Below are 22,961 nucleotides of genomic sequence, written 5' to 3'. Positions count from 1 at the left end.
TAAAGGTGCAATTTATAGAATAAATTGGACAGTTTGATGGATGCGATTCCGTAGATTCCTCGAAATTTTAAAAATTTAAAATAAGATGGAATTCTTAAAGTCTTGAAAAATGAAAATGCTATTTAAATTTCGGTTTTTATGTCCCTATAATTCCGTTTATCCGTTTCAAAACTGTCGTGAAGAAACACGCAACTACTCTCATAATTCTCATGTTTTATGATCCTTTCATAAGACTTAATGCTTATACAATTGCGTTAATAAAATATCTCACCAATAAGCATATAGGATTAAGTCTGTTCTGGTTAAGAATTCGATTTATCAACAATATTATAATAGCAATTGTATAATTTTTTAAATATTTTTATATATTATGAAAGAATATTTAGTAAATTTTTAATAAATTCAAGGGGGAAAAAATGTTAAAATTTCTATTTGATATTATATTATAATATTATTAAATTATTTTCAATTCATATAAAGTTTTCTAATTAAAATATGATATTAAAGACATCTTACAAGTGCATTTTTAATATATTAATTCATAAATCTGGTTTATAAAATATAAATTTAGCATATTCTGTAGGATATATATAAGGCCCAAAAATCGGTTAACCGTGTTTTATCTTCGAGTGTAGATATCAGTTGTAAACCTAATTTAGAACACACAGTTGGTGGAAAATATGATTAAGCATTTAAATACAGTCGAGTCCGCATAACTCGTCATACGTATAACTAGACACCGTCGGTTAAGTAGTGGTCCCGGCCGACTTATATAAGCATTAACGTTAAAAAAACTCTGGTTTACTGGACACTGTTTAACTCGTCACCACTGGATAAATCGACATACTTTTTCTGTTCTTCACTCGTCTAGACGTCTGATAAGTCGACTCCCCTCTTGGAAAAAAATGAGTTCACACCATACAGCTTAACGTCGCAGCAGAATCCGATTTTGCATTTTCTCACCTTTCGTTCATGCGTTATTTGCAGCATTTCTGTTAGAAATGAGTGCCCGAAAGCTAACAACGCTTACTCTGAAGGAAAAATACGAACTTGTATCTGAATTTGAATGTAATAAAACTTCGCAAGCCGAATTTGCAAAACAAAAAAACCTTCCAAGAACAACATTGGTGGGAATCCTGAAGAAAAAAGAGGAAATTAAGAAACTTTTTCTTGGGTCTTCGTCGCGAATGTCTCGAAAACGCCAGAGAAAGTCGCTGTACAAAGATGTCGAAGATGCTCTGGTACGTTGGCTAAAGCAAACTCGTTCATCGAATCTTCCTGTTTCAGGGCCGATACTGAAACAAAAAGCAATGGAAATCGCTGGGGTACTTGGAGTAGAAACAAACTTTAGTGCCAGTGATGGGTGGTTAGAGAGATTTAAAGGTCGCCACGGCGTGACTTTTAAAAAACTGTGTGGAGAAAAAGAATCTGTCGATATGACCTCAGTTGGAACTTGGAAAGAGACAGTTTTACAAGAGATTGAGAAATCGTATAAACCGGAAAACGTTTTCAATCTTGATGAAACGGGACTTTTCTACAAATTGCTTCCGGAGAAAACCGCTATGTTTAAAAACGAGAGTTGCCACGGCGGATGCAAATCAAAGCTGCGTGTTACAATCCTTCTAGGAGCAAATTCTGATGGCTCTGAAAAACTGAAACCCTTGGTTATAGGAAAATTTCGACAGCCCCGATGTTTCAACGGAGTGAAGAGTTTGCCCGTCATATACAAGGCAAATTCGAAAAGTTGGATGACTTCCAAAATTTGGGAGGAAATTCTTCACAAATACGACTCCCAATTTGTTAAGCAAAAAAGGAACGTAGCATTCGTTGTTGACAACTGTCCTGCCCATGGATACGTTGAAGGACTACAAGCGATTAATGTGTTTTTTCTACCGCCGAATGCCACTTCTGTAGTTCAACCGCTGAATCAGGGTATTATTCATTCGTTCAAACGTCATTATCGGAAGAAGCTTATTTTGAATTTGATTCATGCGGTAGAAAGCGAAAAATCGACTGACATTTCCCTGTTAGATGCGATTCATTACGTAAAGTTTGCATGGGAAAACGTAACGTGCTTAACCATTGCAAACTGCTTTAAACGTGCAGGATTTCGTTCTACAGTGGCAGTTCAAAATGAAGATAAGGGTGAAGAACAGAACGTCCAATTGGATGAACTGTTGCGACGTTGCCACGATCTACGTGAAACTGCCTCTGTTGATGAAATAGACTACAGCACAGTGGACGATTGCGTGGAGGTGTGTTACTCAGCGAGTGTTGCTGATATTATCGCAGAAATTCAGGACGAGAATAACGAATCTGGAGGTGAAGAGAATGAAACACTAGAAGAGCTATTCCCAAAACCAACCAAAAACGACGCGCTAGAGGCATTAAGAATCCTTAGATGTTACTTGCCAACAATTGACAATTGCGAAGATGATGTTTTCAAGGCGTTCATGATTGTTGAAAATAAAGTTGAAACAGTTAAATAAGTGCTCAAAACAAATAATACTAAACGAATTTTTCATTTTATCATCTACAACGTTATTGTAAATGGAGTACACAATGTATTGTAAGCCTATTGTACTGTATAAACCACTGTTGTGTTTTCCTAAATGTATATTTGTGGTTTTTTTTTTTTTCAACTTTGTTTTAGTCGTCATGTCGGATAACTCGACACATTTCCACTTCCCCTTGGAGTGTCGACTTATGCGGACTCGACCGTAGTTGAATAAGAGTTAACTGACTTATGGACCACACTATGTTATTAAAACAAAAAAAAAACACTGCATTTTATCTGTAAAATAACAATATAAACTCTAATAAAGTTTAATTCAATTGTATATGGGAAGGAGGAGGCTTTCATTATTTACCATTAAAATTTGCTTCGTGTTACTTTAAAAAATGAACTTAATTTGTAAATTTATATAACAAATTGTTACTGAATAAATAAAAACATTCGCTTTTTTTTAATTAAATTACAATTAATTCATAAGGCATAAATAAGAAGAAAACTTAAACAAGTTCAACCCAAATTCAAAGAACAAATATTACAACTTTTTAAATTATTTCCATAACATAAACTTGAAATTGTCTCACTGTCATTCAATATGCAATTTTTTTTTTTTTCTTTTTTACTAGAAATAATTTAATTAAAATATTATATGAATATATTCGAATGCTGATTAAAATGTACACACATTAATTAGCACTTGGATATACAGTATTCATACAATTAATTAATTTAAAATTGTCTTCCTTTAATGAGAAAGTTTCATGAAGTTCTCCATACATTACTCTTTGTGAAAGTAGTACATTATATTATTTATTTTTTAATTTTTAAATATAATATATATATATTATGAATGAAAAATAATATAAAAAGTGAGTTATTATTTAGGTTAATGCGATAAAATCCTTTTATAATGTTTGTCCTATAAATGTTGAAATAATATATTATAATTTTAGGAAACTTATTTTTAACTTAATAAATATTGATTTACTGATAAATTGTAATTTAGAATAAGTATTTTCTTTTAGTTAGCACATAGCTAGCACATAAATTAACATCATGTTACTATTTAAGTAATATAATAATGTTAACTTATGTGCTAACTTATATAATATGTAATAAATATAAATTAGTTTAATCTATAATATAATAATAATCATTTTAATACACTCAAACAACTTACATTCACCTATTTTATGCATATAAATTGTTTTATAGTATTAGGGCCTCCTTTTCTTATTTTCTTTGTTTTGATGCATGGTGGGCCACCTGAAAGTGCAGGGCCCCAGGCGAGTGCCCCTGAATTCCATAAACTGGCACAAATATTATCATCATAAGTTAGTATTCAAGTAATATAATGATAATAACTTGTGTTTACTTATAGAATTTATAACATAATTCAGATAATCTAAGCAAAAGTATTCATTCTAGTAGACACAAATAATTGATCTTCACATAAATAACATGTGTAAAGTAGGCTCTGTTTAAGTTTTTTGAGTCTATTAGAATGAATATTTTCAATTTTTATAAGTAAAATTTGAATTGTTATATGGAAATTAATTAAAACTAATAACTTTTTAAAATAAAATATACTTTACATTGTCTTTCACACTGCTTTAGGTACACATTTGAATTATGTTAAAAGTTGGATCATACTATTAATTATCCTTTTGTTTTATATATTTTATATATATATATGTGCGGATAAATATATAAAATCGATAAATTTAGTAATAATTTAGAAACTGTGTTGGCATATGCCGTGAGAGATTGAATGAATTAAAATTTTTTTTTTGAATTTAATGGCATACGAGCTTGGAAGGTGACAATCTGAGAAATGATCTGTACGTGAAAAATGAGGTTTTATATACGAATTACTGTAATTACAATGATTAATGAATTAGAATGAAGATCATCCTGTAATATATTAATAAATGCTCCACACAGATAATTTACAAAGACGTTTTAGTTAAGAAGTAAAGCCATTGATTTTAGAAAATGTCAAAAAAGTCACTCTGATGTATAATATGAGCGAAGAATATATTCAATATTATTTAAAGAACATCTCTGGAAACGTGTAAAGTTTTGATTTTAAGAAAATTATAAAATATTGCCATTTTATAATATTTATATAATTAACAGTAAAATTAAATATACTACTATGCATATGTAGCTAGAACTATTTCTAAGACTAACAGCACAAAACCTTTCTCACTAATTATAACAGATAGAAAATGTTAAACAGAGTTAGGTTTATACAGTATAAGCTATAGCTTTGGGTGTTGTTCTATATAATAGGCCCTTCCTCCTTCGCCAAATAATAATGGGCAATATAATGCCATTGTTATTTGATGAAGGGCCTCGTGTGATGTACCGTAGGGCCACAACAAATCTAAATCCAGCTCTGACATTTAATATAACAGAAAATTTCAGAATATATAAAATATAAGGAAATTACTCTATTAAATTCTTTATTTTTATTGTACGTCTTTCCATCTTTATTTAAAGATTCACAAAATTCTGCTTATTTAAATATTTAAAATCTGTTATGATACTGATAACTGGTCTACAATTCTGTCTGCACTACACTACAGTCTCAAAAATAGCTCTGTCCTTTAGTCTGCAGCACTTTAAAGATAATGATATCGTTCGCCTACGGCATTTATTTAACTTATAAAAATTCAAACTAATAAACTAACATAATTTCTAAAAATATAACTGATAATTTTCGTCATATTTTACTCGAAAAACTATGAAAGAGACGACATTAAAACGAAGAATATAATATGTCTCTAGAATGTTTTTCCTAATATAATCTTATTTAACCTTCTTAAAATAGATATTTTATGATAAATATTGATAAAATTAAAATTATAATCTTAAATAAATAACAAAGAAGCATTATGAAATATTGATTATAGGCCTGTTATCGAGTTAGGTTTTTAGAACGTTCGTACAAACAATTTTGTAAACATCTATGTCATCTAATGTGAAATTTAATTGATAAATTTATTCGATATAATGGATTTTAAATGGTTAATTTTGATAAACAACAAGACCCTAAATAGAATTGAAAATAAAGTCTCACATAACATTAAATTAGTCATAGCTTAGTGTTGAATCAATTCAGGTGTTCCATCTCAAATTAATTCTAGTTTTCCCCTTATAAAAGTAGCGAATTTTCTTTTCCTGAATAATAAAAGATCATTTACTAATCGCTAAACGGAATGTCAATGTCTTCACTGCACAGAATAAGAGAGAACCTGTAGTGTTTCTCGTCGCATCAATTGATTTGTTTGTTTTGCCTCAGATAATTGTCTTAAGGCCAGTTACACTGTGTGTGTAAAATTATCCGAGCGATCACTGCCAAATAGTAAGGAGAATTATATCTAATTAAAAAAAAATTAATTACCACAATTTGAAAATGTTGATACTTTATCTTGTATAACAAAAAAAAAATAAAATGCTTATTTTAAATAGATAAAATGATAATAATTGCATGTAAATTAATTTGTGTTATTGCATTTTTACGTTCTTAACTGTATATGATAAGATATAATATGGCTGACAGAATTGTTTTCGATTAAAACAGGATGCATTATCAATTTTAGATAGTCTACTCCATTTTGAAATTATTGTAACATGGGGAATTGATCTAAACATATTAAATGAGAGTTTAACGAAAATTAGATATTCCAATTTTACTATTTGATTAATTGAATAAAGTTTAACTATTCATTTAGTTTATCCGTAGATAAATATACAATATAAAGCCTGCGATTTCAGTTTATTTTAATGAAATGAATTATTTTTAAATATATTTTATTAGAATTAACTTATTAAATATTATACAGGTAATGAGTTACAGTGTATAATATAATAAAGCAAAGTTTTATGTATGTGTAATATTCTGTTTTACGATTCTTTTGAAAGGATGCAATATGATGTCGGACATTTTTTTAAGAAATTTTTCCATGCAATTCAAAATATATTGACAAAATTATTGAAACTTATTAAATAACATGCCTATTATTAAGTAACTTTAAAGATAATTACTAATATCTAAATCATTAAATGACAATTTTCTTTGTCCTGAATACAATTTTAATTTGCATCTGTTTGTCAATTCCTAGTCATGTTTAATATTGCTTAAAAGCACTCCATTTTCTTCGTTCGTGTCTAAAATTGTGAAAATTTTTGGATGGAAGTAACTTGAGCAATAATTTTGCAGTAGAAATTCCCCCATAGCAAATATTATTTCTATTATTATTATTATTATTAAAGATTTTCAACGTCTTTCCTCAATTAATTCTTAATCGAAATTTCACTTCATTCAACTCGATTTTTTTTATTCGATGCTTTTCTTGCACATTTTGTTTCATTGGCAGCTTTTGTTTCCCCTTCGATAAGATAATTTTAACAGAGAAGAGCAGCAGGATATATTTATTTATTTTTTTCCTGTCCTGACAAACCAAGCGAGGAACGTGGACGATGACGAATGCTTTGTCTCGGTGTCACTATTCTAGTTTTTCTAGCGATAAACCCAATAGAGAGATAATGTCTTCGATAATTGTTTAATTACTGTTGTTGTTTTTTTTCTAATTTTTTGGTAGATTAATGAAAAGATAAAAATGCTGGTTGGTCCTTTCGTTTTTAAAAATATATATATATATATATAAATTTCTATGAGAAGCTCTTTATAATTCCGCTAAATTTTAATAAATAATCTTATACGAAAGGTCTTAACATCAACTAATATTTCATATTATCATTTCATATTCATAATTTTACTTGGAGCCCTAATTAACATCTGGTTTTATAGTTTAAGCTTATGAAACCCGGAGTTGCTCATTATATTCTTGTATAAGGGCGTTTTGGAATTTATAACAAAGCAATTATACAATTAACTCTACGAAAGTTCTTTGTGTGAAGAAACATAAAATTTATTCTATGACTGGTTGGCAGGGTTACAGTTTCTTATCTTCCTTGGCGTTGACTCTGCAGCTTGAAAGAAAGGAGGAGACAAAAATAAGACTGAAGATGGGTCGGCGAACCCTCATTCTATAAAGTTCTGGCACGATTTTCGTCCCGAAAAATTTAGTTAGCCATAGTACTGGATTACCTTTGACTTTCTTCACACTGTCTACATTGTAAACAGATCTGATTGCGATAAATGACACATAAGCCAACTTGATAATAGAAAAATTCCGGATTAAATCCAAATATATGTTTTGTTCCTTTATAAACTCTATAATTTTGTTTATTGCAGTATGGATTTTTGTATCTTCCATCCGGTTAAAAGCTTCTGTTGAGTATTTCTGAAGTGAGGACATTCTGTCGTTACTTTAATGATCATTACTTTAACGATTTCAGCAGAAACATTCTTATGGGAATCGTTAATGAGAACGTCATTAATCACTTTCGAGGAAAAGATCAACAATGTTAACATTCAAGACGAAGCCGTAATTATGAATTTTAATATTAATAACTTGTTTTTAAGTTATTTGCATGTTTGCATTTGATATAAATACATTTCTAAAACTAAACTAATTTAAAAAATAATGCATTCTTGTTAATACGAGTAACAGAATGAACTTTATAATTACTCTTAATCAAAGAAAATCAAATTTCAAAGGGAAATTTCCAATATTAATTTAAACAAAAGTAGATCATAGAGTACATAAAAAGTCTTAATTTATTTTTGAAAACTGTTACTTATATGGACATTAAAATTTTCCTTTTGGTCCACAAATATCTAACAGTTTTGATGCACAATGCAGAAGTTTCAGCTATTTAAAGAGAAAAGACTTATAGAGGACGAGGATAATTGTAATTTGGGTGGAGACCAAAGCGGTTCCTCCGGTTTGGCCAACCGGTTTTGTACAACAGGAACCAAAGAGAAAAAGAAGCAACAAATGCAACCAGTTGGTTGACCTCTTCCATGCTCCATTCACATGGATCTAGAGTTTCCGCATTTGTATTTTATTTAATAAACAATCTAATGCAATTTTTGAATCCCATTAGCTTCGATCACACAAAACTAGACAACTCCCTTTATTATAAAAATTTGTTTCGGAGGCTTAATTATTTCTGAACATGAATAAACCTAAAGAGTTTCATCATATAATATTTGGCTTCCTCCTTGTTTACACACAAATATGCAAACTGAAGGTTTCATACGTGTATTTTACTAGTTTTTTTAATAAACTGTGTATACTTTTTTCAACAGCAAGCTACATTACAATAATCCAGACCTACATTTCAACCTTTTCGCCACCGGGTTGCAAAATGTTAGCCACGTTACAAAATATCGGGTCAGTCGATAAAGCATTTCAATGCGCTGTCGAAACCTCTTATTCCATGAACACTGGTTGCTAAGTCAACAAAGAGACGAATGTAGCAACATATAATCGAACCAACGTTCAACTCCCACGCCAGTCATTGTCAACGATGCGGGCGTCGGGCCCTACCAGCTGTTTGCATGCAGCGACCGTGGGAATCGGGGACAGGTGACCTACCGTGTAACAGAACCGCGTGCCACTCCAACAGCTGCAGAGAACTAGTAATTCGTAAGACATCCTCGTCTAGCCAGCTGTTCGACAAGAAGTACACGCCCAGATGGAGCCAACTAAGACCTTCAATTTCTCAAATCTTCCCCCTTTTTTTCTTAAAAGCATCTTCCGTTCTCAGGTATATCACAGAATTATTTTACGCTTCATCCTATCTTGGCTTTGTTCTACCGATTGAAAGTGTATTTTAGTTTGGCATATTGAAAATTTTATGTCAAACGTCTTGTTTGAATTTATTAATAGTAAAAATACAGTAAATAAGAACAAAAGATATGCAACAGGAAGTTTCGTGTTTGTTAAGCGTGGTTGAATCGATGCAGTATCATAATAGGCACGTGTCATGGCGTAGAACTCATTGTCAAATATCGTATACTCGAAAATGGAGGATGGAATTAATTAGGCTAATTCTAGAACGGAGAGTCGAGAGATAAGCGATATTTTTGGGTCAGTAACTGTAATAGAAAAAATGGTAGTGTTTTTGAATAAAATTGTCGACACCGTGTGGGAGTAGAAAGTCACGAATTCTGACCTCCGGTTTCTTTGGAATATGACCAACGTTAAGCCCTCATTCTGGAAGTCTGGTCCAGGCCTGTCACTACCGCCTCCGTTGCGTGTATATCATTAAGAATTCAAGTGCTACACTATTAAATGGTGGCAGTGTATCACGCAAGATTTTGCCATTAACTCCGCTGAATTGATTTCGTTTTATCATCAATTGATTGATGAATCCCATTCCGAGATTGATTTAAACTACTCATTTCGTACCACTTCTCGTTTCTGAAACGGGGTCTTTTCAAGACTATTTAAAAAATCTATATGCTAAATATGTTTGTATCAGCATCGATGAATAAAATTGTTTATTTTTATTTTCAGAAATCAACGATGTCCATTGAAGACGAGCAATTTTTCTTTCTTCACTGTTACATTTTATCAACAAAAAACAATGGTTATACGTTTCGGAAATACGATAATTCGCCCATAAAAATTGTTATTAAATAATATATTTACACTGAATCATTATCCGGTTTCACCTGAATGAATATTTCTTTTGCTTTTCCAGTTCAAGATAAAACCAGTTTTGTATCGTTTCTGGCTAGCGAAGATTAAGAGTGTTTTAATGTTCACCTACCATTTTTTTTTTTCCGGGAGAAAACAACTTTCTGCTAACCCCCATGCAGCTTTAATCTTTATTCACTCAAAGAGTCACGCCATTCAAAATAATTACTCTTATCGCTTTGTTCTGCCATTAAATCAATACGAGACGACAAGAATTGATTCTCTATCGATTCTCCTATCGACTTTTAAAGTCTGTTATCCGAATTTTCTCCATCATGCACAATTTTCGGCTTTAAATTTTTTTAAAATTGGCAAAAAAATTTTTTTTCTCTTTTAATATTTAATATCGATAATTTAAAAATATGTTAACGAGATTTAATTAAATAGCCTATGAATTATTGTACCTAAGGAAAAATATTTTCGCATTTTCCTCATTATAACTAACGCATCAATAATTTAACCATTACTCTTTACACCTGCACTTCTAATTTACATCTGTACTAAGAATATTCAGATATTTCTGTAACAATATTTTGTACAAAAAATTAATTATTTCTACAATTTATTTATATATATTATTTTATATTTAATGAATTTTTACATTAATTAAATAGTAAATTTTAGTTTTATATTTAGAAATATTTCTACGTGAAAGAAAAAATAGATTATGCAAATAAATAAATTAATCACTAACACATGAATTCCTAAAAACTAGAATGAATAATTCTATACGTATCTATTTTCTAGAAAAAAAAAATATATTTATCTATATATCGATATATCTTTGAATTAATAATAGGAATTTATGTAGATAAGTTGGATCATTATCTTTCCAAAACGGGTTTTATTTTTAACATTAAACAGGCTAAAATACGAAGAAGACTGAATAAAATTACACTTATTATTATTATTTCTAGAAATTTTTAACAAAAGTTTATTCTGGAATTTTTTTTTTAATATAAATTCTTGGATTCTTAATGTATAACACATGTTCTTACCATTATGTTTACTTAACGATTTAATCCAAGCAACTTATCCTACAAGAATTATTATTTTCATGCAGGATTATATTTAGATTCAACCCAAATCTAACAATAGTCATCTGGTATGGGAGTTTTCTTAAACGAAAATGAGGAATAACTTCAAACCCGTTTCTTCAGGTAATTTTTTCTTTTTCCTTCGACTAGTAAACGTAGATATTATAAATACAGGGTGGGATAAATAGCCTTTAGCCATTCGGTTACATATTCTATCAGACAAAATGCCGATGAATTATTTATAAATTCTTATATAATATACAAATGTATCTATATATTCAAAAGAATATATGATTTATTTCCTGAAATTGTCGTACGAAAATTAATGCTTATAAGATATAAAGAACGTTTTGATATATTCGTAAGTTTTAATACACAAAGAATTGTTTCCTGTAAGGATAATGTTACAGAAAACACTGGGATTTTATAGATAAATATACTTTATTTAAGTCGACATTAAATTCACATTTTTGCATCGAAATTATCTGTTGGTATGGTGATGCATTGTGTATGCCTTATCCTTTACTATTTATCTTAAGGCCAACTTTTCATAAACACTGCCATAATTGCTTTGGAAGTGTTACCGAGACAAGAAGAAACGAGTCTAGCTGGTCTTTAAGGGGCCTTCAAGGACAAGATTGTTGGGCATCGCGTTTTCTTCAACAAATGACGGCCATCTTGACCGGGAAAGCGATAAAAATCGACTTGTCCCGGACACTGGTCTGGGGTACAGTTAGGGTGCGTTCCCGTTCCACGTCCTGACCTCTCTAGCAGAAGGATGGATGAGGTCGTGGGGTCGATTTTCATTCTGCCACCTTATATATTCTCTTGTTTATCTACTATATTCATAGCGTTGATGTAGATAAGCATCTATGAGCAATAATGCTCGTGTTCTCTTACTGGTCTTTGCTGGCAATACAACAACCTTGCACGATCCATCAAATTATTTAATTAATCTTAAAAAAAATTCAATAAATAAATTGAACGAATGAATTTGAAATTAGAAAAAAATAAAAAGTTTTATTTAAATTATTCTGTAAGATAAATAAATTTAAAAAAAGAAAAATCGTTTCATCCGAAGAACACTTTTGAAGCTCCACTAAATAACATCTCTGCTCGACCTACTTCTGACTTCTTAACAAAAATTATTTTCGTATGGACAAAAGTAATTCGTTTATTATCTGTTTATTCTTATTATATTTTCATGGCCATTTTAACATTTTTAAATTTGATAAGATATTGTAAACTAGAAAAATTTAATCGTGTAATAAACTTACATCAGCACACACTGATGCGACTTTTTATTAACAATAAAATTTATATAGATTAGTTTTTTTATCGTTTTGTTTTTAAATAAATGCATTTATCTTTCTCTAGATAAACGTAATCAATTTTATAAAGTAAGATGGTTAATGTTTACCAGCTTTACAGAGCGTATTATCGATAGCCAACCAGAAAAACTTGATCTGTATTTGAAATTTTATCAAATTTCGTTGTTTGTTTACCGACTTATTGATTCTTCTCTACAGCATATTGATAGAAAAAAAAATGATTGCGTGAACAAATTTTAAATTAAAATAATTCGATTATATATAATTTTCGATATAAATTCTCATCGTTTGTCTATATTAAATCATTGTAAACTAAATTGATCAGGAATAATTTCAAATTCGCTTGATTGATGGTTTAAGTTATAACATTGTTGGCCTCATTCAATCTTTAACTTACTCTATCCTGCTCGTTTTTCTCTATATATTACTTTTAGTTATCGTGTTATGTCCAGATACCAGATCCCGAAAATTTAATTAATCTGTCCAATATGTCAATAAGTCCGAAAATTTAATTGCTTCCATTCCTGACCCAGATACAAAAATTGAGGCGGATACGTTATATGTTCCAATCAATTCTTTGCGGATATAAATGAGCGAATCCTTGGTTTTAATTACTCTAGATTATCTTTAAATTCGATCGTATTAATTATCGACAGGGCATTGCATTTCGTGATCGTTTCTGAAGAAAGTTCTCGTGACGCCCGGATAAACAGACATTGAACTTATCTCATAACACTTGCATAACATGAATTAACGAGCCAAGTGAATATCGACATGCAATTCTAATATATAAGCTTTTTATTGTTTCTATCGATTATCAATAAGGAAAATTATTTATAAATTCGTGAAGACATTTCGAGAGATCTTACGTGAAGAATCAAAATGTGTTCGAATTAGGCACCATTTTGAATAAATAAACCAGAAAATTCTTTTATTTTAACCTTTTTTTAAAATAATAATAACAATAATAATAATAATAAAGCTCTGAATTTGAGTTTTTCTTCTTAACAAGATGCTAAAAACATAGAAGAATAAATGAAAATATTTTATTCGTGTTTAAAGCAGTTGTGCTTCCCATTAATAATAATAATAATAAAACACTATAACAATCTTAAATTCAACGAATATAAAAATTAAACAGGTAAAGTACTCTATTAAACTAATAAAACGGTAATAAATGCAATAATTTACAATCGATACATAAAAAAAAAGTCATCAGGATAACCAAACACAGACAAATGTACAATATTTTTTGAAACGATTCTAAATCGATTCTTATCGATCTTCGTTCTTCCCATCTCGGTCGATCCCATAGCAATTAATCCAAGATGTTCGATCAACAACATGGAAGATTAAACTAATTTTAATTATATCTGGGTTAATATAGATTACTGTCTCTTGTCTAATCTGAGAAATAGGTTAAAAATGATGATTTAGTCGCAATTTAAGGCACGACTTTTAAGGATTAGTAAATTTAAATAGAGAAATAGGTAAGATGGTCAGACCAACTATTCGTAACAGGCGTTGGTGTAATTCATGAATATTTAACAGAAATTAACACGAGAAAAATATTTTTAAAAAAAGAACATTGAACTGCAGAAATGGAAAAGTTTGCATAAATTTGTAGCAGTTTCCCGTTCTTGTGTTTTTTCCCCTCTCTTTTTTTTGCATTTTATTTTATTAATTTCTATATAAATTGGCACACGTTGGAGAATTTTTAATCTAAAATGGATTTAAATTCTCATAAAATATTCAAACTGTAAATAAATCAATCTTGCATATTTCTAAACACATTATTTTTCATGATAACTCCTATTAACAGGGAAAAGAATTAATAAACCAAAACGTGGAAATTATAAAGTTTGAAGAATTTTGGCACGAACAAAATTAATGATCGAAAATCGTGAAAATTTATCAAACTCTTTGTCATATTAATAAATGTATTTTTCAGAAAGGGATAAAAGAAAAACGGGGAAGCAATGTCCATGCTACTCGTCTGTTACTTTTTCTGCTTTGCAATTACTAAGAAAGAACATCTGGTGCTTTCCTTTAGGGCTTTGCCTACAAAAGACGACTGAACTCAGCTTTCCTAGTTTCTATTTCCTGCCCAGGAGCTTCCTTTCTTCCGCTGGTAGCTTCTATAAGAGGTTTCCGGTCGGAAAATATCAAAATCCCTCCTCACTCGGATCCCTCCGGAAATTTTCCTTTCAGAGTCCAACATCCCTACGGGCCTCATACTTTTGAAATTAACTTTGATTTCGAACCAAAAGAAACATCAGATAAGATCTTTTCATCATATTATCGTCTTTTTGAATTAAATTTAGATATTTAGAATAATAATAAAGGGTTTTTTTGAGGTAATTTTTATTGTATAAAATGTTGGACTTATTCAATGTAAGGAAAACTCGCTACTCCTCAGGGAGTTAGTTATACATTATCTGTATATCGAGTAGAACGTTAAGGATTTTTTAAAAATAAAATATTATTTTTGAAACTACACAAAGAAGAGAAAAGAAAGCATCGATTAAAATCTTTAAAATAAAAATAAATTCTAAAAATTCTTGTCACGAATCCTGAAAGAAAATGACCAACAAGTAAGCGGATCTTATCGCTTCTTCTATAGAACTTCCCATGGATTATAATGCAAACAAATAAATAGTTTGGGCTATTCTCACCGGATCTACTTTGAGAAGTTTATATCAGTTTAAATAAAAGAGACGTACACCAATTGTACTGAGAATAGATACTCGAAAAAAAAAAAAACAACTGTTCGAAAATCGATGTATTTACAGAGTAAATTCTTCTTTTTTAAATAATAGATTTCAATAGAGAATTTAAAAAAAAATAAAAAAGACAAAAAATTCCAGAATAGTCGGAAGCGCCTTTCATATTCCGGAACAAAAGCGCGATTTGGTTGTTTAGAAGTAAATGGGACAAACTATTGTGTAGATATATTGAGAGAAAAGAGGCTAAATGTTGACTGTTATTACTCTGAGCTACTAAATTTGCTGGTTTTAAGTCTTTCCCGCCTAATCTTTTGTTGAATTTTTATTCTAGAAAAACAAAAAACGTTCATGAAAAAATGGGCATTATGTAGTATACAAAAATCGTCAATAATTTAAGAAATATCAAAGCATTTTAAGAATATTCTTCTATTTATATATAAAAGGATCGACTAATATTCGTATATTGAGGACTTTTATTTCATTTTAGAAATGATAAATTTTATTTAAATTAATTATACAATTTTCAAATAAATGCATAAAATTAACAGTTGTTATTGAAATAGTTTCAAAACTTTCAAACATTTAAATTATATGCAATTGAATAAAGTCAAATTATAATTAATTAAAGGATGAATATTTATTTAATATTTTGCCTCTCTTTAAAACTTGTTAATGTGAATATATTCAAAGAATAATATATTTAAGAATTCTTTATACTGTAATTTAATTTTATATTCAATAACTGAATTGAATGGTTTATACGCAATGAAAATTAATCACTAGACATTTCGTAGAATGCTTTTTTTCCTTCTTTTATTTCAGTTTTACAAATTATATACATTTAAATTTATATTATAACAATATCAAAATTGTTTAAGGTACAGAATTAAGTTTGTTTAAGAGTAATTACACGTTTCATTGAGCCAACAAAAGGACTAAGTTGATCCATACAGTTGGGAAGAGAACGTATTTGAAAGGTAAAACTTTAACAAAGGAGAGCCATCTTCGATAAAAGGAGCTTATCTCTCATATTGCCATCCACAAATCTATACATGAAAGGAAGAATAATGCGCAATTTGTTATCCGTAACAAATAATAAATTCTACAGTTTAAAGTTCTGGCCTTTGCTTTAACTTATCGGATTTCAGATCTATCACAGATTAGCTTCCGACTAAATTATGCCATTACGTGTTGTTTGCCAGGGCAGATCAATTATCCGATTATAATTAAAAAAAAAAATAAATAAATGTATTATTGACTCGAGACTATTACAGTTGTGGCCTGAATGGCAGAGCACTTTTATTGGCCAAGCATTGTTTTTCCTCCCGACTCATTTGGACCTTCTCTCTTACTAGGGTCAACGACTGCTTTTTTAATCCAGTTTGATGTCACAGTAATAACTAACCGGTTCTTTAGCTTTAAAAAAGTATGAAATATATGAAAAAATTTAGCTGGATAGGCCTGCAATATGACCTTGTCTTAGAAATTTTCGACAATTGATTAGGACCACCATTTCTCTTCATATACATACATACACGCATTAAATCTATATTTATCAGGTTTATTCTGTGATTTAAAATATTGCGTGCAAATTCTCTACAGAATTCATACGGAAAAATACGAGAAAAGAAAATAATCTGAATCCTTGGAATATTTTATATTATAAAATATAGTACAATCAGATATATCTTTATTATTTCCTTGTGAAGTTACTAGCAGTTCATCGAATTAAACAATAAACTATTCAAGACCCAGTTATGAAGTCAACCTTTGCTCCTTAATTAGAAATAATTAAAATAGATAAATTGATTTTTGATTTAGAAAACTTTAGATTTCATTTATTAAAATGTTTATTCAGGAAAATTATTGTTCAAGAAGCAGAAAGTATCACATTAGCGATAAATGTGCGATTGCAGTTCTATAGGCCTGCTTCAATAATAAATGGGATTAGGATCAGGTTTCAGAAATTCAACAGCGGATTTTAAAGTTCGACAAACTTTGCAGGAAATATAACACCTGTTGCCCTAATAGGTTCTCGTCACTGTTGCCAGATTCACCCTGCGCACTTTTGTGCCGGATACAGAATTTCTAGAATATTCTATTGGCCTTATGGAATTAGTAAAGACACCATTTCTTTCGCTTCCATTCTCTATATGGGGTTTATACGTGAAAGAATCTTTAAAAATCGATTAAATTCTAACTTATTAAACGACCATAAATTAATATTAAATAAGAAAATCGGCATTTCTGACAACAAATCTGTCAGGAAAATATATAACTACGAGTTAATGGAAATTAGGCAGCTCTTCAATCAATCAATTTGAACTTATTTAAGATTAACGTGTATATGCGTGATGAGGGAAACGTACAAATTAATTTTAGCAAGAGAAATCGCTGAATAATGCATTTTAATGCAAGAAAAAGTATAGAAAACGATGGAAAATTTTCTAAAAGATACAGAAAATAGAAAAATTAGCAACGAGCCGCTGCTAACTCACCCCCAATCTGGTATCAGCAGGCCAATAACCAGTACGACACGTCAGCACTTCGCCATTATTTCTATCTTAGCTCTCGAATCTCGCGGAAAGAATGGAAGGGCCCTATGTCGAGAATGCATAGAATGGAAGATGAGACAAAACACACGGCAGATGCGAAGCCGATTTGAGCACCTCCAATGCGTGACGCCTACGCTACCTTCGTCCATTATTCTACAGCATAGAAGCAGACAATAACTTCATTGAGCAGCAGTCTTACGTACCATTTACGGTTCAACGATCAAGAGGATGAAGTTGTAGCCTCGCAGCGGGATTCTACGCTTACTCCAATAGGCTGATTCGTCCGCCCAGCTCAGCTGGCTTTTTTCAGAAAATTGCTCTCCTATTGGGCGTCGTTAGATGATCTCGCTGATGACGTATATGGAGTAGACGTTGGTTGGCTGGCCGGACCCTTAAAAATGACAGAGATGAAGCCGACGAGCCTGTGAAAGTTAAGGAGTGGTAGCTGCGGGACCGTGGACAGCCGGGTTCGGCGAAAGAGCTGCCGTTGTGTATAGCCAAAAGAAAAACTAGCCAAAAAAAAAAACAAAAAAAATCCCGTCCAGTGTACAGATCGGATAAGTGTTCTGTGCTCGTCGTCGTTTGATCTGTGTGCAGTGAAAGTGCTTTCAGCCGGCAAGCTGGCCAGACAAGGAGTTTGTTTCAAACATATTACGAACTGTTCAACATTACGAAGGTGGTCATGAAATTAGAAGTGAGGAGTGCGGCTAGCTTTCTTACCAACCTACTCAGGTTGGGAAATAGTCTGACCATGGTTCAATTGGAACTGTTTCAAAGAAATTTAGAAGAACTACTCAGGCATCATTATCAGCAACATTGGTTCCCCGAGAGGCCCTGCAAGGGTTCGGGGTATCGATGTCTCAGGATCAATCATAAAATGGATCCTATCATAGCCAAAGCAGGCAGTGCTTGTGGCCTGGATGAGGCTAGTCTACGTCAGTTGTTTCCCAACGAGTTAACGCTGTGGATAGATCCTAAAGAAGTGTCTTACAGGATTGGTGAAAATGGCAGCATTTGCGTTCTGTACGACGGAACCAGTAACCATTTTTCCGAAAGTAACATCGGTCACTATTTCCATAGCATGGCTTCCTCGCAAGAAATGGGAAATAGTTACCGGTCACAAGTGATGATGGATGGCCACCATTTGAGCAAGTTTCCGAGACCGAGTTGCAAGGATACCATCAGGGCATCCAAAGGATGGGACTCCTTCATCATGGACTCCAGGAATGTCGGTCTGGAACAACTGGCGGCATACGTCTCCAGCTAAGGGTAGGTTTTTCTACTGCCAAACATCTCTCACACAATCACACCTGTCTCTCTCATCAAAAAAACTCTTTTAAAAAAACCCACCAATTCTGTTTTCCAGTCCCGATCGGACTTTTTTACTCGGACGACGAGATACCATACTCAGGGGCCCCTTGTACAGTAGGGCTGTTGAAAATGGCAACCTAGTCGTCCCAGTAATATTTTAAACTAAAAACCCTTAACTTTCAGGGATTAAAATTCCTAGAAATTAAAATTTATGTGGGGGAAGAAAGGCCAAATCCCACAGTTAAAGTACAATCTATTTGTGTTTTTTTTCTCATGGGTTGATAGTACAATATACTCGAAACCAGGGACCACAGCTCTCGCTTTAGCTCGCCGACGGTGCAAAATTCGACGTTCCCTCCTTACAGTCTGTTGCCAGTGGACAAACCTACCAGCTGCAGCTCGTATAATGTGATTATTGCCGCCAACGCAAGATACCAAGCACCTCGGCGAACGAATGCAAAAGTATCTCTGCAATGGAAGACACGAAGCCTAAACGACTGTGATCTGTTTTTCTTTTTAAACAACAAAATACATCTCCACCTACTGCGATCAACAGAATCGTTTAGTCGTTTTTTGTTGACTTTTTAAACTATCATGTTTTTTTGTTTCGTTTTTTATTCATCATCCAAGAAAATGTCACAATCCATTGTAATGTGTGTAATGTCTCGCGTTGACGCCGTTTGTTGGCATCGTGTTGTTTCATCCAGTTAAGTTTGGATCCGACCCGTCGACAGGGAACAGTGATAGAAACACCAGCCAATTTTCTATATGGGGATTATGTAAATGCACCGTCACAGGCTGAGCTGACCTTTGACAGGCAGTTAGCCTTAGATCAAAGGTGAGATGCAAGTGGGAAGGGGACGCAATGATCTCAGGGAGAAGGACTTGTGAAGTCCTCTTCCGCTTTTATTAATTTTCAAGTCCCCGTCGTTTCTGGCCTTAGTTTTTCCTATTTTCTACAAGATAACAACAAACCGACAGAGCTTTTCTTCTTGTTTCTTTACTCCTTTTTTTTTTTGCTTTCAAGACGGGTGTTGCCTGTAAGAAGAGATACCGTAGCAGCACAAAAACAGTCATTCAATATTGTAGAGTTTCTGTGGAATGTTATATATAAGTATATATATATTATAAAACCTTATGTATAATATATATATAAATATATATATACACGCATCTAGATAAGACCGAGTTTCAGGGGTAAGCAAAAGCAAAATTTGTACTTTTTGCGTGCATTATTGTCTTTTTTCATTTTAAAAAATTTCATAATAGCTGTTGCAGCTTATCTTATCGACCATCTTGTAAAACTTCCACGGACTAAGATAGCTGAAAAAAAAATTGACTGTACAATTCTTCCTGTATAAAAACCTGTAAAAATAAAAAATAAGATATTTTGTGTGTACAGTGGCGTAATATAGGAGGTTTTGTACAGTGAAAAAAACCAAATAAAAGTTGTGGATATTGCAATTGAAACAGGAGTGTCGGCATTATTTCTTTTGTGTTATTTTATTTTATTTAATTATTATTATTATTATTATTCTCAAAACTCGAAGAGGAGGAGGAGGAAGCTGCCTAACCTCGATTACAACTGAAACGCTTGAAGCTCCTCGTTAACCTAATTCTGTAACCGTTTGAACTGGCTCTTTTCTTTCTATTTTTTTAATTCTTTGAGTTAAATTCCGGTTACAAGTAAAAACTAATAATAATAATAATAATAACAATAATCTAATCTTTAAACTTTGATCAATCTAACTTTATATATATATTTTTTTTTAAATTAAATTAAATAAGATAAACATATAATCACTATTAAGACCGAGATTTCTAACAGAATTAAAAAGAAAATTAACATAGAAAATTTAAACATTTGGCGAAATTCGAATAAATCATATTAAGAAATTTTAATTAAAATCAAATATATATAATGATGATTAGTCGAATTCTAAATAATGAGAGACGTGATTTAAAGTTCAATTAAAAGAATTTTTCCGTTAAAGGTAGATAGATAAATTTCGAAATTTATTTAATATGCGGCTGTATATGTATCTCTCTCTACTTTTTTTTTGCTTAATTATTAAAGTAAACAGGCAAATGATTAATGCGATTAGAAAAAATAAAATGGAAGGAATGATTTTATTGTGAAATGGCATATCTGTTGGCATGGTTATACATTTTTATGTATTTTTAGAGGAAGTAAAAAACAAGTTAGATTAAAATTAATATCGTAGGAGTGTTGCAATCGAAGGGTAAAATAAGTAAGAAAATAAATAAAAGAATATATTCTAATGGTTTTATATGAAAAAATTTTATTTCATACATTTAGATGAACTTGTCCTCCGAGCATTGGATAAAGATGCCAATAACTAATGTTCTGTTGGCTACAGGAGGAAAAAAAATTCTTTTACAAGAGTACAGAACTAAAATATTAATGATAAACTCTTATTTTTTAAAGTTTTTCGTCTACTTTTCTAACTATATAAAACTTTTAAAATAATATACGCCTTATGTTATAAATATATTCAGCATTACTTAAATAGGATCTAAACTGTAAATTCGAAAATATTTTGTATTAAAGAAAAATAAATAATAGAAAAATATATTAAATATTTAAAATGATAACGATATTTTTTTTTCTATATAAAGAAAATAAAATTCGATAGCTAAATTTTGTAATTCTCCAGCGATATATTTACAAGAAATATTTAATTTTAAAAAGTAAATATGTAAATAAAATCTAATTAAATTTTAATTTAACTGAAATTTTAAACATATAATACCGAAATTTAAGTTTTTAATCACGCCAATTTAACAAAAATTGATAAAATATGATGATGAAGATCCGTTCGTGTTCAATAATTAAAATCAATTAAGCTCATTGCTTTCATCAGCAGATGTTAGTCACTTTTTTCGTGGATTATTTCTTTAAAGAAAATATACCATATGGATCCATTTCAATTAGTACAAGTGTAAAAATAGCCGTAATTATTAATTAAAATAGGAATAGTAAAATTCTGATACTTTAATTTCGAAAACTTCATTTAAAATTATTTAATTAATAATAATTTATGGCGTTTAAAAGATCGGTAGGATACATTTTTCCTTCCTTCCCTTTTTTTTTTTTTTTATTTCTAGTAAATTCTATTTGGTGTGTAAACATCACATGATCTTACTCCAGCTTGTTTCTAGAAGATTGGATTTTTGCCAATTTCGTTGCTGACTCATTATCTATTGCAACACTGTGACGTCGAACCAGAAGTGAAATCTGAATTTTTCGCTTTTCCTTTTCCTTTACTCTTTCGTCATTCCAGGATTATTTATCACAGGAGCCTGTTTTCCTCACTTAATAATAAAATTTATATTTACATTCGTTTTTTTTTTATTATTATTATTTAATAGGAGATGCTTTCGTGTTAAATCGCCGAATCTTCCTGAATATCCGAATAAATTACCAACTTCTTGTAAAAAAAAAATTTTTTTGCTGATTTTTATTTCATTAAATTCCTGAAAAAAAGCCGATTATCTGTAGAAATATTAGCTGAATGCGATTACAAAATTGTCATTACCAATAATCTGATTTGTTAATTATAATTATGCAGTAATTTGTGAAAAGTAGAGAATGTCAAATTTCCCAATTATTATCTAGTTGTTTATATAATTGGCATGATATTCAGATAAAAGTAACTCATAACGTTATATAAATTTAGGGAATTTAATTCATCATATCGAGGAAAATATATATATTAAAATAACATTTTAAGTCTTTATATCATGATTTACAGTCTTTAATTTATGTTAATTTGTAATTAAATTTATTATATTATAATCCTTTAACCTAATAAAAGTGATTTATATATATATAGGCCCTATATA

The 22,961-nt window shown here is 30.7% G+C and overlaps 2 protein-coding genes across 2 annotated transcripts; both read left to right on the top strand.

Annotated features, from left to right (window-relative positions):
- Positions 1 to 518: 518 nt before the first annotated feature.
- LOC111636250 (tigger transposable element-derived protein 4-like) lies at positions 519 to 2,975 on the top strand. The gene has a single exon (XM_023381459.1). The coding sequence runs from the start codon at positions 1,002 to 1,004 to the stop codon at positions 2,487 to 2,489; it is 1,488 nt and encodes a 495-aa protein (XP_023237227.1). The 5' UTR covers positions 519 to 1,001; the 3' UTR covers positions 2,490 to 2,975.
- A 15,217-nt stretch (positions 2,976 to 18,192) lies between these two features.
- On the top strand, positions 18,193 to 20,564 carry LOC111636251 (protein BTG2-like). Its single transcript, XM_023381460.1, has one exon. It carries the CDS (start codon positions 18,466 to 18,468, stop codon positions 19,048 to 19,050), a length of 585 nt encoding a protein of 194 aa, XP_023237228.1. The 5' UTR covers positions 18,193 to 18,465; the 3' UTR covers positions 19,051 to 20,564.
- The last annotated feature ends 2,397 nt before the right edge of the window (positions 20,565 to 22,961 follow it).

This window comes from Centruroides sculpturatus, unplaced genomic scaffold (assembly GCF_000671375.1).
Source record: "Centruroides sculpturatus isolate CEXI.00-Female unplaced genomic scaffold, Cexi_2.0 scaffold912, whole genome shotgun sequence".
Classification (NCBI taxonomy): domain Eukaryota; kingdom Metazoa; phylum Arthropoda; class Arachnida; order Scorpiones; family Buthidae; genus Centruroides; species Centruroides sculpturatus.
The sequence above is the reverse complement of the archived record's forward strand: the minus strand, read 5'-3'. Positions and strand labels throughout refer to the sequence as shown.

Excerpts from the sequence above, each read along its gene's own strand:
- LOC111636250 (XM_023381459.1), top strand. The coding sequence starts at position 1,002 with ATGAGTGCCCGAAAGCTAACAACGCTTACTCTGAAGGAAAAATACGAA.
- LOC111636251 (XM_023381460.1), top strand. The coding sequence starts at position 18,466 with ATGAAATTAGAAGTGAGGAGTGCGGCTAGCTTTCTTACCAACCTACTC.